General features: G+C 37.8%; 1 protein-coding gene across 1 annotated transcript; it reads right to left on the reverse strand.

Annotated features, from left to right (window-relative positions):
• Positions 1-10,007: 10,007 nt before the first annotated feature.
• On the reverse strand, positions 10,008-10,349 carry LOC128743335 (RING-box protein 1A-like). The gene has a single exon (XM_053839889.1). The coding sequence runs from the start codon at positions 10,347-10,349 to the stop codon at positions 10,008-10,010; it is 342 nt and encodes a 113-aa protein (XP_053695864.1).
• Between the last annotated feature and the right edge of the window lie 2,818 nt (positions 10,350-13,167).

Genomic DNA, 13,167 nt, shown 5'->3' on the forward strand with positions numbered 1-13,167 from the left:
AAACTTAAGCATAAAGAAAAAGTGATTCTTGTTTTGACTTCTTTTTCTCGAACACCAATTTTTGCAATCTTGCACAAATAATGACAGACAAGAAAACGTTAAAATTCCGGAAGTAATGCTAATCCGATGCAATTGTATATTTAAAAAATAAATAAGTCAGTAAAATAGATTACATGATAGTTTAACTTGTTTTGCGATAGTTTTTCAGCAGGGTGGCCAAAATAGGAACACAGAGTGGCGAATAGAAGATCACTATGGCCAAAACAGGAACCCAGCAGAGGTTTTTCAATCAACAAAAATTGAAACAAAAAAGCATATTTCCATCAAATAAACCTATACATTACGATGATTAAGACTAAAATTATCCGTTGATGATGTGTAAACATATTTAGTTTATTAGAATTTTATAAAACATGATCAATATCCTTGAAAGTTTGCCAAACTATGGCCAAAACTGGTGCTTTTACCCTATTTGAAAAACATTGATGAAATTATTTAAGCAAACTTTACTGATATGAACCAAATAGAAAAAAATTTGATCATGTGCTCCAACGTAAAAATGCTTAATTTTCCAGGTGGTGTGTCTTTGACAGAGTTTATTTAAAAAATATGGCGCAACTTTTTACACTATTAGGGTGACCGTAAATCTACCTATTAGGGTGATACGAATTTTTGTTTTTTAAATGCGTCCAAAAAAGTACAGTGTCTCCACAAAAGTTGTAGAACACAGTAAAATAAGCAACTTTGCTGTACATAGTAACTATTTACCTCTTACTGGTTGCGAAGCGTAACGATTTTTTTTAAAATGCAGCGAAAATTGAAAAATTGAGATATCGAAAAGCGGCTACGTCACAATTTAGATAATTAAGTTTTACACGTCAAAACAAAAATCAGCCAAATCGGTCCTCTAGTTACTGAGATACACGCACCTTCGCTGAAAACATATGGTTTCGAGGAGAGCGCGTTTAAACTATTGTAGGTACAGCATTGCACTTCCCTTCAAGCGATCCCACAGTTTTACTGTAAATTCTCAACGAGGACACGTACCGAAAAATACTCTGGGCTCAACATTACTGAAGATTTTAAGGCTCCCCCTAAAATATCAATCCTGACCAAGAAAAAAATATTCTACAAATTTATCAGTATATTACATACACATGCATATGTGTTGATGATAACTACCATTACTGCCCATAAATGCATAACAGTCCCATGTGAATTTCATCACTTTTGAGATAAGCCTAGGAATCATCTTTAAATTGTTCATGCTTTCAATATTTCAAACAGTAATGTTAATTTTTTTCTTAAAATTTTGAAAAAAATATCAAACTATGTCAGTCACAAGTTACAAAAAACAGCATTACAGTCTCAGTAGTGAAAATATAACAATAAACAGCTGCTTTTAGGAAATGCCTGGACCGATTTGACTGAATAACTACCAAACGCAAAGTTTTGTGGCCTAGAAGAATTCTATTGAACAGAATTTGGAACGGATGTACGGAATATATGAAACTTGAACATGGAAGCACCTTGAATCATAACAAACCCGTCATGTGACACCTCCAAGTACTCGAAATTGCACAACTAGACCATTGGTAGTCGTATAAATTGTGCAAGAAAAACGGCCAGTTTCTAACTTAAACCAAATCCCAGAATGCGACCCCGCTATTATCTCAAAATAACAAATTACAAATAATAGGAAGACATTTTTTGATTGCTTTCAAATATTATGCAAATTTATCAGTATATTACATACATATGCATATGTATTGATGATAACTACCATAGTGAGTGTTATCAATGATATAGTATAACTAAGGTTCCTTTCACTAATAGGTGGATTAAATCGGGTTTTTTTTATTTTTTACGCATATGCATAACAAATAATCTTCAACAGCAACTGAACAGAAGCTTTTAAAATGATCAAACAATATTAACTAGAACATAGTTGGTGTTTATTTCCAAAATGGAAGAGGATTGATGACTATTATCTTGGCAAAGTACAGCAAAGTGTTCGGCTCATATATTCCGTACGTGATTGCAACGCGTTATTATCTCTCTAGAGATATTTCACGTTCGGCGCAGACTTATACATTGGCTTTTCAATTCTCACGACAGTATGAAATCCCGTAACATTGATACAACTAAAAGTGACAAGTTGAAGAAAGGTGTGACTATTGCCAGTTTTTGTAATATTTCAAAATCCTGAATATTTTGGCAATAACTCAACGCGGGACGACCTCATTCAACTTTAGTGGCCGTCGGAAAAAGTTCAAACTGCCAAGCTCACCACATTTCATCATTATTTCATACGGTCAAACAAACATAATCAGGCAACGCAGCAGCAAATATGTTTGACTTTCCCTTTTCGCCCCAAAAAGGTCAAACGACTCCCGACTAAATCCAGTTGAACCCCTGTTTAGCAATTTAAAAACTTTTCACCCAAACGGAAAAAGTTCTCCTTCCGAGCCGAACTGGCACCGGCACCGGGGCAAGTTCGACATTCCTGGACCTAGGAGTCGGGATTTTTCGGAAACCATTAAATGTGCATTATTAAATTTACCTACTCTCTCATAATGTCGCGGCTGAACCTTTGCAAACAATCTAGCAGAACTGTCGGCACCGGCACCGGGACCGGCACACCCGAGATCAAGCTGAAAGTTATAAACATGGGGAACAAATATTCAATAAACGACAGTACATACAGCGTGTATGTCCGCAAGCTACGGATTATGTTCAGTAATTTTGCATTCCTAGTTTCCTTCGGAGGCAGAAGGGGCGAGTGGTTTTCGACGAAAGTCGTAAACAAGTCACCGGTTCATCGTTGTTTGCCGTGCACAGTCAATAACATGATGGGAAAAATTGCTTTTATTTTGAAATGAGAGTAGTAAGTTGTTTAAATTGTGCTACGATGATTACGAGCAGATTAATTTACGTCAATTTTATAAAATTGTAGAAATTAGAAGCACTTTCCTGATGCAAACTTTTCAAACATAATTAATCTTAACCACCGATCGATAAACATTCGGCATCCTGCAGATGTTAGCAATGGCTAAGAATGATTCAAGAAAGTGGAAAATAGATTAGAAAATTAAACTCAACCTTTTCCGACGAAGGAAAACTTCCCACGCAAGTTTACCACGACTGCAAACGATGGCTAATTTATTCAAAACTTAAATTCTGTTTATTTATCTAAATCACCATGCAAAAACCAGCACAGCTAGCTAGGCACTAGCCGGGGCAGGAGTTTCACACCAGACTGACAGAACTCTGCAGCACAGCGGGAGACGGGACAACGACGTCAGCAATGCAAACGTCCCACGAGGAGAAAACTTCCGGCTGGGTGAAAGCTGGCTGTCGCAATGTTGTGCAGCATCGCACCGCTCCGCACCGTTCCGTGGTGCGCGTCGTCCATCCGAGCTGAAAACTTCACGGGAGGTGCCCATTTGGCAACCGAACTTAAGATGCAAACAAATGCGTCGACTTGTGCTATCAGAGCGGCGGAAAGAGGTGGAAAGTGAAATAATAGTTGTCTATGTGTTTGTCTATGCGATGTAACAAGAACTTGAGAAGTTTGAATATACCGGCACATCAACGTCGGTTCTAGGAAAATGGAATAAATTTTCAACGGATCTGACTGCTTGCGCAGTTCTGTCCGTGGACGTGAACGTGGGCAGAACCGTTGGGCGGAGATTTGAAGAGATTTCAATTCACATCACATGGCAAGGATGCTACTATATGACGCTACTATAGGCATGCTAAAAGATATAAACACCAGAGTATACTTAGTCAACTGTATTGAGAAACCTAAAATTATGACAAAAAGATTAAAAAAAAAACGAAACGGAAAATGAAAGTAACACAACTTGAAATTTAAGGAATGAATTAATTCCAGGTCTCTAAATAAATTATCCCTCAGTTCATAATAATTCATTATCCCGTAAATAAATTCCCAAAGCCCACATTCGCGTAAATGTCATCATTTCCATAAATCTTTCACGTATTTCGTGAAAATAAAATTCGCATAATAACAATTTACGATCCCCCTCCCCCGGGACAACACTGGCGCACCGGGACGGCAGCAGCGGGCCGGCCAGTGTGCGTCTGTCACGGCGGAAAATAACATCGGCATTCGCACATAACTAAAGGACAATAAAGAAAGCAGCACAGCAAGCAGACTACGGCGGAAAAGTGTGAATGAATTATTCAAAACATCCAACATTTCCACTCGCAATCAGTCGCAGGCCTTTCTGGTTCTGGGTTTGGATTACACGTCCTTTAGCCAACCGCGCCTCTGGCGGACATGACAGGAAACCTGCAGCAACCCAACCGAGACGAATTGTCGGTCGGTAGGTTTTTATTTTTGTGTCTCTCTTCTTGTCTGTCCATTTAATAGGTAACGGCTTCCGGCGGGGTCAAGGTCGGCTTCCCGGAAACGTGGAAGATGGTTTCATCCCAAAGCTCAGGCCTACGGGCGAACCTCCAGGCTAGGAGGGGAAGATAAACGCCATTAAAGACTCCGGCACGGCTAATGATGGCCGTCAATGTTGACTAGCCCCAGGGGGGGTTGATCTGAAGATTATCCTTCCGGGTGATAATGGTGAACAAACATACACATACACACCGGAAAGCTACAACCGGATGCATCATCTTCGGTGCTAGCAGCTGGCTCGTATGGGGATAGTTCGTTGAAAGATTAGCTCCATTTTCATCACATAACAATGTACCTGGCAAACCCCACCAGGAGTAGACCATTAAGAGGGATTTGTTTTATCTCAGATGACGTGAATTTTACCGGGTGGAAATGGGCTTTGTTTACGTAGCGAGCTTACAGCGCTAAACGGCACGGATGACGAGAATGCAAATATCAGCTTAGAAGCGATGATGAAAAAATAGGGGAATAGATGTCTGATACGCATTGTAAATCTTTTTCTATTTTTTCGTCACTACGAAAAAATATTTTTCGTAGAAGAAACTTAAACATTACGTAAGCAATTCTAAACTGACTGACATGAAAACACAATTACGTATGGAAACAAAACCTCTGATTCCTTGTTTTGGTTTGTACTATACGTTTACAATTACTATCCCCGATCCGATTCTGTGGACATGTATTTTCCTAAAATATTCAATAACCACACTACAAAGAGGTCCACGCTATCAACTGTCTGTCGCTATGATGCAAAATTCACAACCAATATTTGAACGACTAGATCAAAGCGAATAGATAAATCGTTCTTCTGGGGGAGAATGTTGTTTTCCTCCGAGAGCAAGGAAGGGGTTTGCTGTTCACAACCGGTTGAAGCACCGATTCCGAGCGGTGCCGGATCTTGTTTCATACACTTGTCAGGTGCAATTGGTGTTACATTACGTTTACGACTGACTGACTGACTGTCAGCGTGTGTGCAATGGCATTTGTCAACAGAGCAGATAATCGTATATGTATATCTAATTCGTGATTCCATTGCACGGTGGTCCGGTTTCGAAAAAAAGCGGACATTGGGTAGAAAATGCGTAATTTTTGAAGGGTGGTTATGCGTCCTAGCGACAAACAGTCTTCAGAGAAAATGTGTATTTTAGCATACTGAATAACTTTGAAGAACACTCGAAGGCAATAAAAAACTCGTGTGCAAAGTTATTGAGCATAATTGATTTTTAAGTGCTCTTTTTTAACACGTCATTATATTTCGTAACCAGTAAGAGAGAGATAGTTACTATATTCAGCAAAGTTGCTTATTTTAGTATGTTCTGCAACTTTTCGGAGAAAAATTTTTTTTTTGAAATTTATTTAAAAAAAAACAAAAGTTCGTATCACCCTAATAGGTGAATTCATGGCCACCCTAATAGTGCAGAAAGATGCGCTATATTTTATTATTAAACTTCTCCGAAGACACCACCCTAGGCACTTTACATCGGTAATGCATTCGTATCTGAAAATTAAATTAGACTTGAATTTGGACTTGGACTTTGGACTTTGAGCTTGAGGATTTAATTTGGGCTGAAATTAAATAAAAAGAAAACTTTTCCAATTAAATTCTACTATTTATATTTATTCGCGACAGATACGTATTTATTTACGACTTGCAGGCTTTATCGGTGTCTGTTTTCGAACATAATATCAGATAAGTTGATTCGGATCGGAGTTAAGAAAGTGTCGTATCGTCTGCGAATAATCGGGGCTTTTCGTAAAGTTTCCGGGTTGCCATATCGTTGATGTATAGAAAAACAGCAGAGGGCCCACATTACTTCCTTGAGGAACACCCACGGTTACATACTGATTCGAGCTTATAGATCCACATATTCTATTTGTTAAATAACTCCTAAACAGTCCCCCTTGTTTCCTACATCAGTGATTTCCGATTTGTCATTTTTCGTATTCGCCTTTTATCCAATTCTTCGCTGCACTTAACTTATGTGTTGAAAAAATTGACTAATTTTGGATGACGATGAAGCCTTCTATAAAAATACTTTGGCGCCCTGCCAGGACACTATGGGCCAGAAATTAAAATTTTGGGACAAAAATATTTGCGGTTAAAAAGCATGCCTCAGCTCAATGCTGTCTTCGGCAACTTTTTGAATGAAAAATTGATGCATATTTTGAAGGGGTCGTCCAATATTTAAGCGTTACTTAAACAACAATTTAAGTAATAACTTTTTGAGTAAATTTGTTTCCACCTTTTCGGTTTCAAAATATTAAAGACAAACCGATTTCAAGTAATTTTTCTGAAGGTATAAAACTTCTACCTTTTACCCATTTTCAGCAATAGACCTTTGTTTATAAACGACCCAAATCAAATCACATTTCTTCTTGTAACGTGTTTATTTCAACAGACAGCTCAATGTGATGTTCTAGAAAATATTTTGCACATAAAAGTGGAATATTTTTGCTGAAGACTGTTTTGCTTTATATGCATTAATTAATAAGATATAACTGATTTTAGGTTAAAAACCGTCTGATGAAAAATCCGAATATCTTAGCCATCTGCAAGTATCTGCAATTAGTTTGCATACCAATTTGTAGGGAATTATTAAAGCTATCTGCCGAAATGTGTATTTTAGAGAATACCTGAGAATACCATGGCTTGAAATACCTGGGAATAGTGCGAATTTTGTTTTTCATACATTTTATAAATTAATAAATATGCGTCCTAGCGTCAAACGGTCTTCACAGAAAATATGTATTTCAACATACTAAATAACTTTGTAGAACATGTGAAAGCAATGAAATAATCGTATGCAAAGTTATTGAGTATAATTGATTTTTAAGTGCTCTTTTTTAACACATCATTATATTTCGTAACCGGTAAGAGATAGATAGTTACTTTATTCAGCAAAGTTGCTTATTTTAGTATTTTCTGCAACTTTTGGAGAAAAAAACTTTTTTTTAAATTATTTAAGAAAACAACAGTTTGTATCACCCTAATAGGTGAATTCATGGTCACCCTAATAGTGCAGGAAGATGCGCTATATTTTATTATTTTACTTCTCCGAAGACACCACCCTTGAAAACGTACACATTTTTCATCAAACGGTTTTTAGCCTAAAAACAGTTATATCTTATTAATTAATGCAGAAAAAGCAAAATAGTCTTCAGCAAAAATATTCCTTTTTATGTGCAAAATGTTGTTTAGAACATCACATTGAGCTGTCTGTTGACTGACTGTTGAGATGTTACAAGAAGAAATGTGATCTGAGGGGTCGTTTATAAACAAAGGTCTATTGCTGAAAATGGGTAAAAGGTAGAAGTTTCATATCTTCCGAAAAAATACTTGAAATTGGTTTATCTTTAATATTTTAAAACCGAAAAGGTGAAAAAAAATTTACTCAAAAAGTTATTACTTAAATTTTTTTAAGGTAACACTTAAATATTGGATGATCCCTTCAAAAGATGCATCATTTTTTCATTCAAAAAGTTGCCGAAGACTACATTGAGCTGAGATACGCCGTTTAACCGCAAATATATTTGTCCCGAAATTTTAATTTCTGGCCCACAGTGCAGCTGGCTTTACAGCGGTTCACCGGAACCTTCGCTATCGCTGATCAAAAGATAGACGTTGGCATATTATTCAACTCTTTCGTGGGCTTGGCGATCAGCTCCTTCTCCGTTTTGGTCACAAAATTATTGGAGTGAATGCTCCGTTGGAGAAAGTTGGGAGAGTTGGTGATCGTCGGTACAACGTTTAGCTTTAGCCGGTTCATCTCCTCTAGTGTCCTCTTGGCATAATGGGCCAGGGCCAGGCACGACCAAAAGACTTGCGCATCCTTTGCACGATAGTTCTTGATGAAGGCGGCAACTTCCAGTAGGTACTTTTTTTTTACTTTGTACTGTTTCTTCGTATCTCCTCGTTCACCGTAAACCCCGAACGAAACAACAGCGACTTGAACATTTTCTTCTCGCTGATCGTCAACCACAAAATAATCTTCTTTGGGAAGATATCCTTGACGTCATCGCTTATCTTCTTGGTGGAGGACAAAAAGTACTCGGTCCTCTGCCAGTCGTAGCCGCCCAAGTAGTTTTCGTCCCTCATTATGACTGCGACATCGTGTTTCGCCAGAAAGATGTTTTCACCCGTACCTTCAGCCGTTCGCTAGGCGATTGCATTCATCTTCAGCTTCTGCTGCAGAGGCCGAAACCAGGTTTCCGTTCAACGCTTTCGTCTTTATCGCAGGGGAGGATGTTGTAATTGCCAGATTGGCTCTAATCGGCGGGTACGAAGTGCTTCATCGCGTCCAACTTCTTCGCTATGGAGGGGAGCTGGTTCGAATCTTAGTAGAATCAGGCCATTCGATGTTAAGTGACTTTAGCATGGGTTTATTCTCAGGCCCCTCCACATCCTTCCTACTGCATTCTGCATTTACTAACAATGAAAGTCTCTTGCCAGGGCAAGTTATAACTTGCTTGAGGTGCGAATGAAGCCTCTTGTTCAAGGGCAAATTATTGCTTGCTTCGCTTCCTGGTTTTAGGCACGAGATTGCTAATGCATAAGTGGTAAGGAACACATACATACACACCCTCATTTTGTGCTGAACTCTGCTTTACCGACCATGAAGCCTTTAGCCGGGACTGGTTATAAGAATGATACTTGCTCGAGCGAATGAAGCCTCTTGTCCAAGGACAAATTGTAACTAGTTTCTGCGGAGTGCGGAACAACACCTGGATAAGATCACAATCCAGCTTTTTACGCGCTATAATGGCGGACGCTATAAATTGTGTTCGTAATATGTGAACAAACTTTTTGACAACTAAGCATACATCAAAACTAGGCACTCTTCTCCTGTACGGCAGTGTTGCTCTTTCTTTCGTTTACGCAAAAGAAGGAAGGCAATAGTTTTGTTTACATTTCGCACATTTTTGCTTTCCTTCTTTGGCGTAAACAAAAGAAAGAGCACGGTAGTGTTGCAAGAGAAGAGTGCTAGATTTGATGTATGCAGAGTTGTCAAAAAGATTGTTCGCATATTACGAACACAATTTATAGCGGCCACCATTATAGCGCGTAAAAAGCTGGATAGATCAAAGTGCTGGCCATAGTGATAATATCCACACACACACACACACACACACACACACACACACACACACACACACACACACACACACACACACACACACACACACACACACACACACACACACACACACACACACACACACACACACACACACACACACACACACACACGCACACACACACACACACACACGCACACACACACACACAAAATCGTGGTTAGTTATTATCTCCGCGTTATCGAGTTATTACCATGCACATTAGCATTCGGTTTGTCCCTAGAACCAACATAACCTGGATTGGACTGTAAACTATAAGCACTATAAGTCTCGTGGACATTTGACATTTGAAGGACATTTTTCATGGTGTTGATAAACTCCAAAAAAGACTGAATTTTTCTACAGGATGCTTTTATTGTTTCTAAATGATATCATTGATATAATATGATTAATATATATTTTTTGTTTCCGAATAAGTGACAACCACACATCGATGTGCCTAGTGACCATATTTCTGGAAGTCCCATTCCCTGTTGTCCAGCGGACAAACTTGGCGCGTCTTGAGCCATCTCGAGATGCAATGGAAATGGAATGCGTGATTGCACACGCCCCAAGCGACGTTGCACTCCTCGGTGGTGGCGGACTCTTGATTTGCCTGGCACTCGATGCACAGGTCCATGATATGATTACGGCAAATGGCGCAGTTGTCGACCACAATATCCCAAGCCCACAGGGCAACGGATTGCCACTTTTTTACTTCGAATCGTTTTCGCTCCTCCTTGCCGGTAGTGGTGGTGCTAGAGGATATGGGTTCCTCGCACGGTGCTTCATCGACCTCCATTTTGTTGAGATTCCTTGCTTTTTTAAAAATACCGAATGTAAATTTTTCCATAAAACTAGGAACTTTGCTGCTATGAATGTTGTTTGCTGTTATCGGCAACTTCACAATTTTTTACTCAGTGCAAGTATGAAAAAAGTGTGAAAAACTGCTTTCTCGATAACAGTTGAACGAGAGCTGAATGAATCTTCAAGCCAAATCCAGAATATATACACTCTATCAGGGCTCGGTAAACTAACCCATTACCCATTACATTCGCTTTACCTACGTTGTGATCGGCAGAAGCTATGTACTTCAAAGTTCATAGTTTTAATGGGGTAAAAATATAGGTAATCCTTGTAGTGACCTGAAACAATTACCTGAAATTTTTAACTTTTGGGTAAAATCATTCAAACAATGTTAAGCATCAAATGCTTCAAAATCTATCTACAAACTAACAAGGTTTTTTGAGTTTTAATAAATTTTAATAAATTAATTAATTAACTAATTAAAAATTAATAAATCTGATATGAAAGAATGTAATACGGTGGATATGACAAATTGAAAACCGCTCGTAGATAATTTTTTACTTTGCCTTTGTCTATTTAGGTAATTATTTTCGCATCAAAAGTTTATTGATTATTAATTTGATCTCACCATTAGCATCGCAAAATTGCTGTTCACTCACAGTTTTTGAAATGTCATAAGTATGCTTTCTAATTTTTTTTTTGGAGTTTTTGATTTCACAAAATTTAATATATTTGCAGAAAATTTTTAAAATTAAGACACCATTAGCAGGTATGAGTTGTTAGAATGTTTCGAGAGAAACCATGAAAACGGAATAAAATAAAACATAAAATATACTTATTACTGGTAAACGTGTTGCATTAGTGCACCTCCCCCTTTTCAAAGAATGACGGAAAGTCTCTTTCGTTTAGAATTTAGCCACAAAAAAAATGGGCCATGAATCAAAGAGGAAATAATGCACAGAATTACTAAGCGTAGCGTTTTGTACATTTTTTGTTTGCGTTAACATCAAAGGGAAATATACAAGGAAAACTATTTGTCGGCCTGTGACAAATTTCTCGTCTATGGTATCATAAATCAAAGAAACTTTGTGTGTGTAAAGAGTTCATGTAAATAAGCAATTTTGCATATCTAGTTTTCTCTAAAATCAATTGTTTTTCTTTTTATAAAAATATAACTCGAATACTTTAGGACCTACAAAACAGATCTATGACTTTTGGAAAAGTTTGTGAATTTTCATAAAAAATACTAAAAAAATAAAAATTAATTTCTGTAAAATCGACTCTCTAAAATAAGCTTTTAACCTTTTTCCTTTGAATATGCGCATTTTGTCGAGTATGATAGACTTGTAGGCCACCTCATTATCTATTTTCAAAAAATGTTTATCCATTTTTGAGATGGCCTCAGAGCCGTATCGTGACAATGTGACGCCCTTAGCGAAGACCTGATTCAGCACTCCCTCGTTTATTAAATCAGTGTTCCTTCTAAGTTTATTTTTTTTTGATAAGATTTTAAACCTCTCACCAAATTCTGAACTCGCACTAAATTGTGGACCATATTTTTGATCAGACTTTGTTTCAAATTTTCTGGTTCTGGAACAGATTTTGGATCACATTTTTGGCCAGATTTTGGATCAGCTATTGGACCACATTCTGGCCCAAACCAGATTTTGAACCAAGACCACATTTTGGTTCATATTTTTTATTAGATTGCGGACCAGATTCTAGTATTGGATCCAAACCAGATTTTTAACGCATTTTTTATCAGATTTTTTGGGCCAGATTTGGGACCTGCAGCAGATTTTGGGCTACCGTTTTTTGATTAGTCGATAAACCTCCAACCAGATTTTGGATCAGGTTTTAAACCAGATTCCGGACTTGGACCAAATTTTTGACCACGACTACATCGTGTACCACATTTTTCATCAACTTTTGTTTCCGATTTGGACTATATTCTGGACCGGATTGAGAACCACATTTTTTAACAGATTTTGGAAGAGATTTCGGACCCAGATTCCAGAATTACATCAGATTTTGGGCCACATTTTTAACAGATTTGAACCAGTTTTTGGATAAGATTTTAAACCACATTTTGGACCTCATTTTTGATTCAATTTTGGATCAAATTCTGGCCCTGGATCACATTCTGGACCTGAACCAGATCTTGGAGCTGCATCAGATCTAAGATCAGATTTTTATCAAATTTGAACAAGATTTTGAATCACATTATCGATCAGATTTTGAGCCAGATTTGGGACCTGGAGCAGACTTTGGGCCACTGATTTTTACTCAGTTGTTAAACCACCAACAAGATTTTGGATCAGGTTTCAAACCTGATTCTGGACCATATTTTGAACTTACGTCGACTACGTCGTGGACCATATTTTTATTCAAATTTTGTTTCAGATTTTAGAACTGATTTGGATTAGATTCTGGACCAGATTGTGAACCATAGTTTTTATCAGATTCTGGATCACATTTTGGACCACATTTTCAACAGATTTGGATCACCTTTTGGATAAGATTTTGGACCACATTTTTCATCACATTTTATCCTCATTTTTATTAAATTTTGGATCCGATTCTGGACCTAAACCAGATTTTGGAGCTGCTTTAGATCATAGGGCAGATTTTGGACCACATTTTTATCAGACTTGGAACACATTCTGGATCGGATTTTGGATTACATTATTGATCAGATTTTGGACCAAATTTCGGATCAGATATATTGGTCCACATTTTGAATCAAATCCAGATTCCGGTCCTGGACCAAGTTCCGAACCTGGCCATATTTGGGTCCATATTTTTCAAACAGA

Source organism: Sabethes cyaneus, chromosome 3, assembly GCF_943734655.1.
Source record: "Sabethes cyaneus chromosome 3, idSabCyanKW18_F2, whole genome shotgun sequence".
In the NCBI taxonomy this organism is placed as follows: Eukaryota; Metazoa; Arthropoda; class Insecta; order Diptera; family Culicidae; genus Sabethes; species Sabethes cyaneus.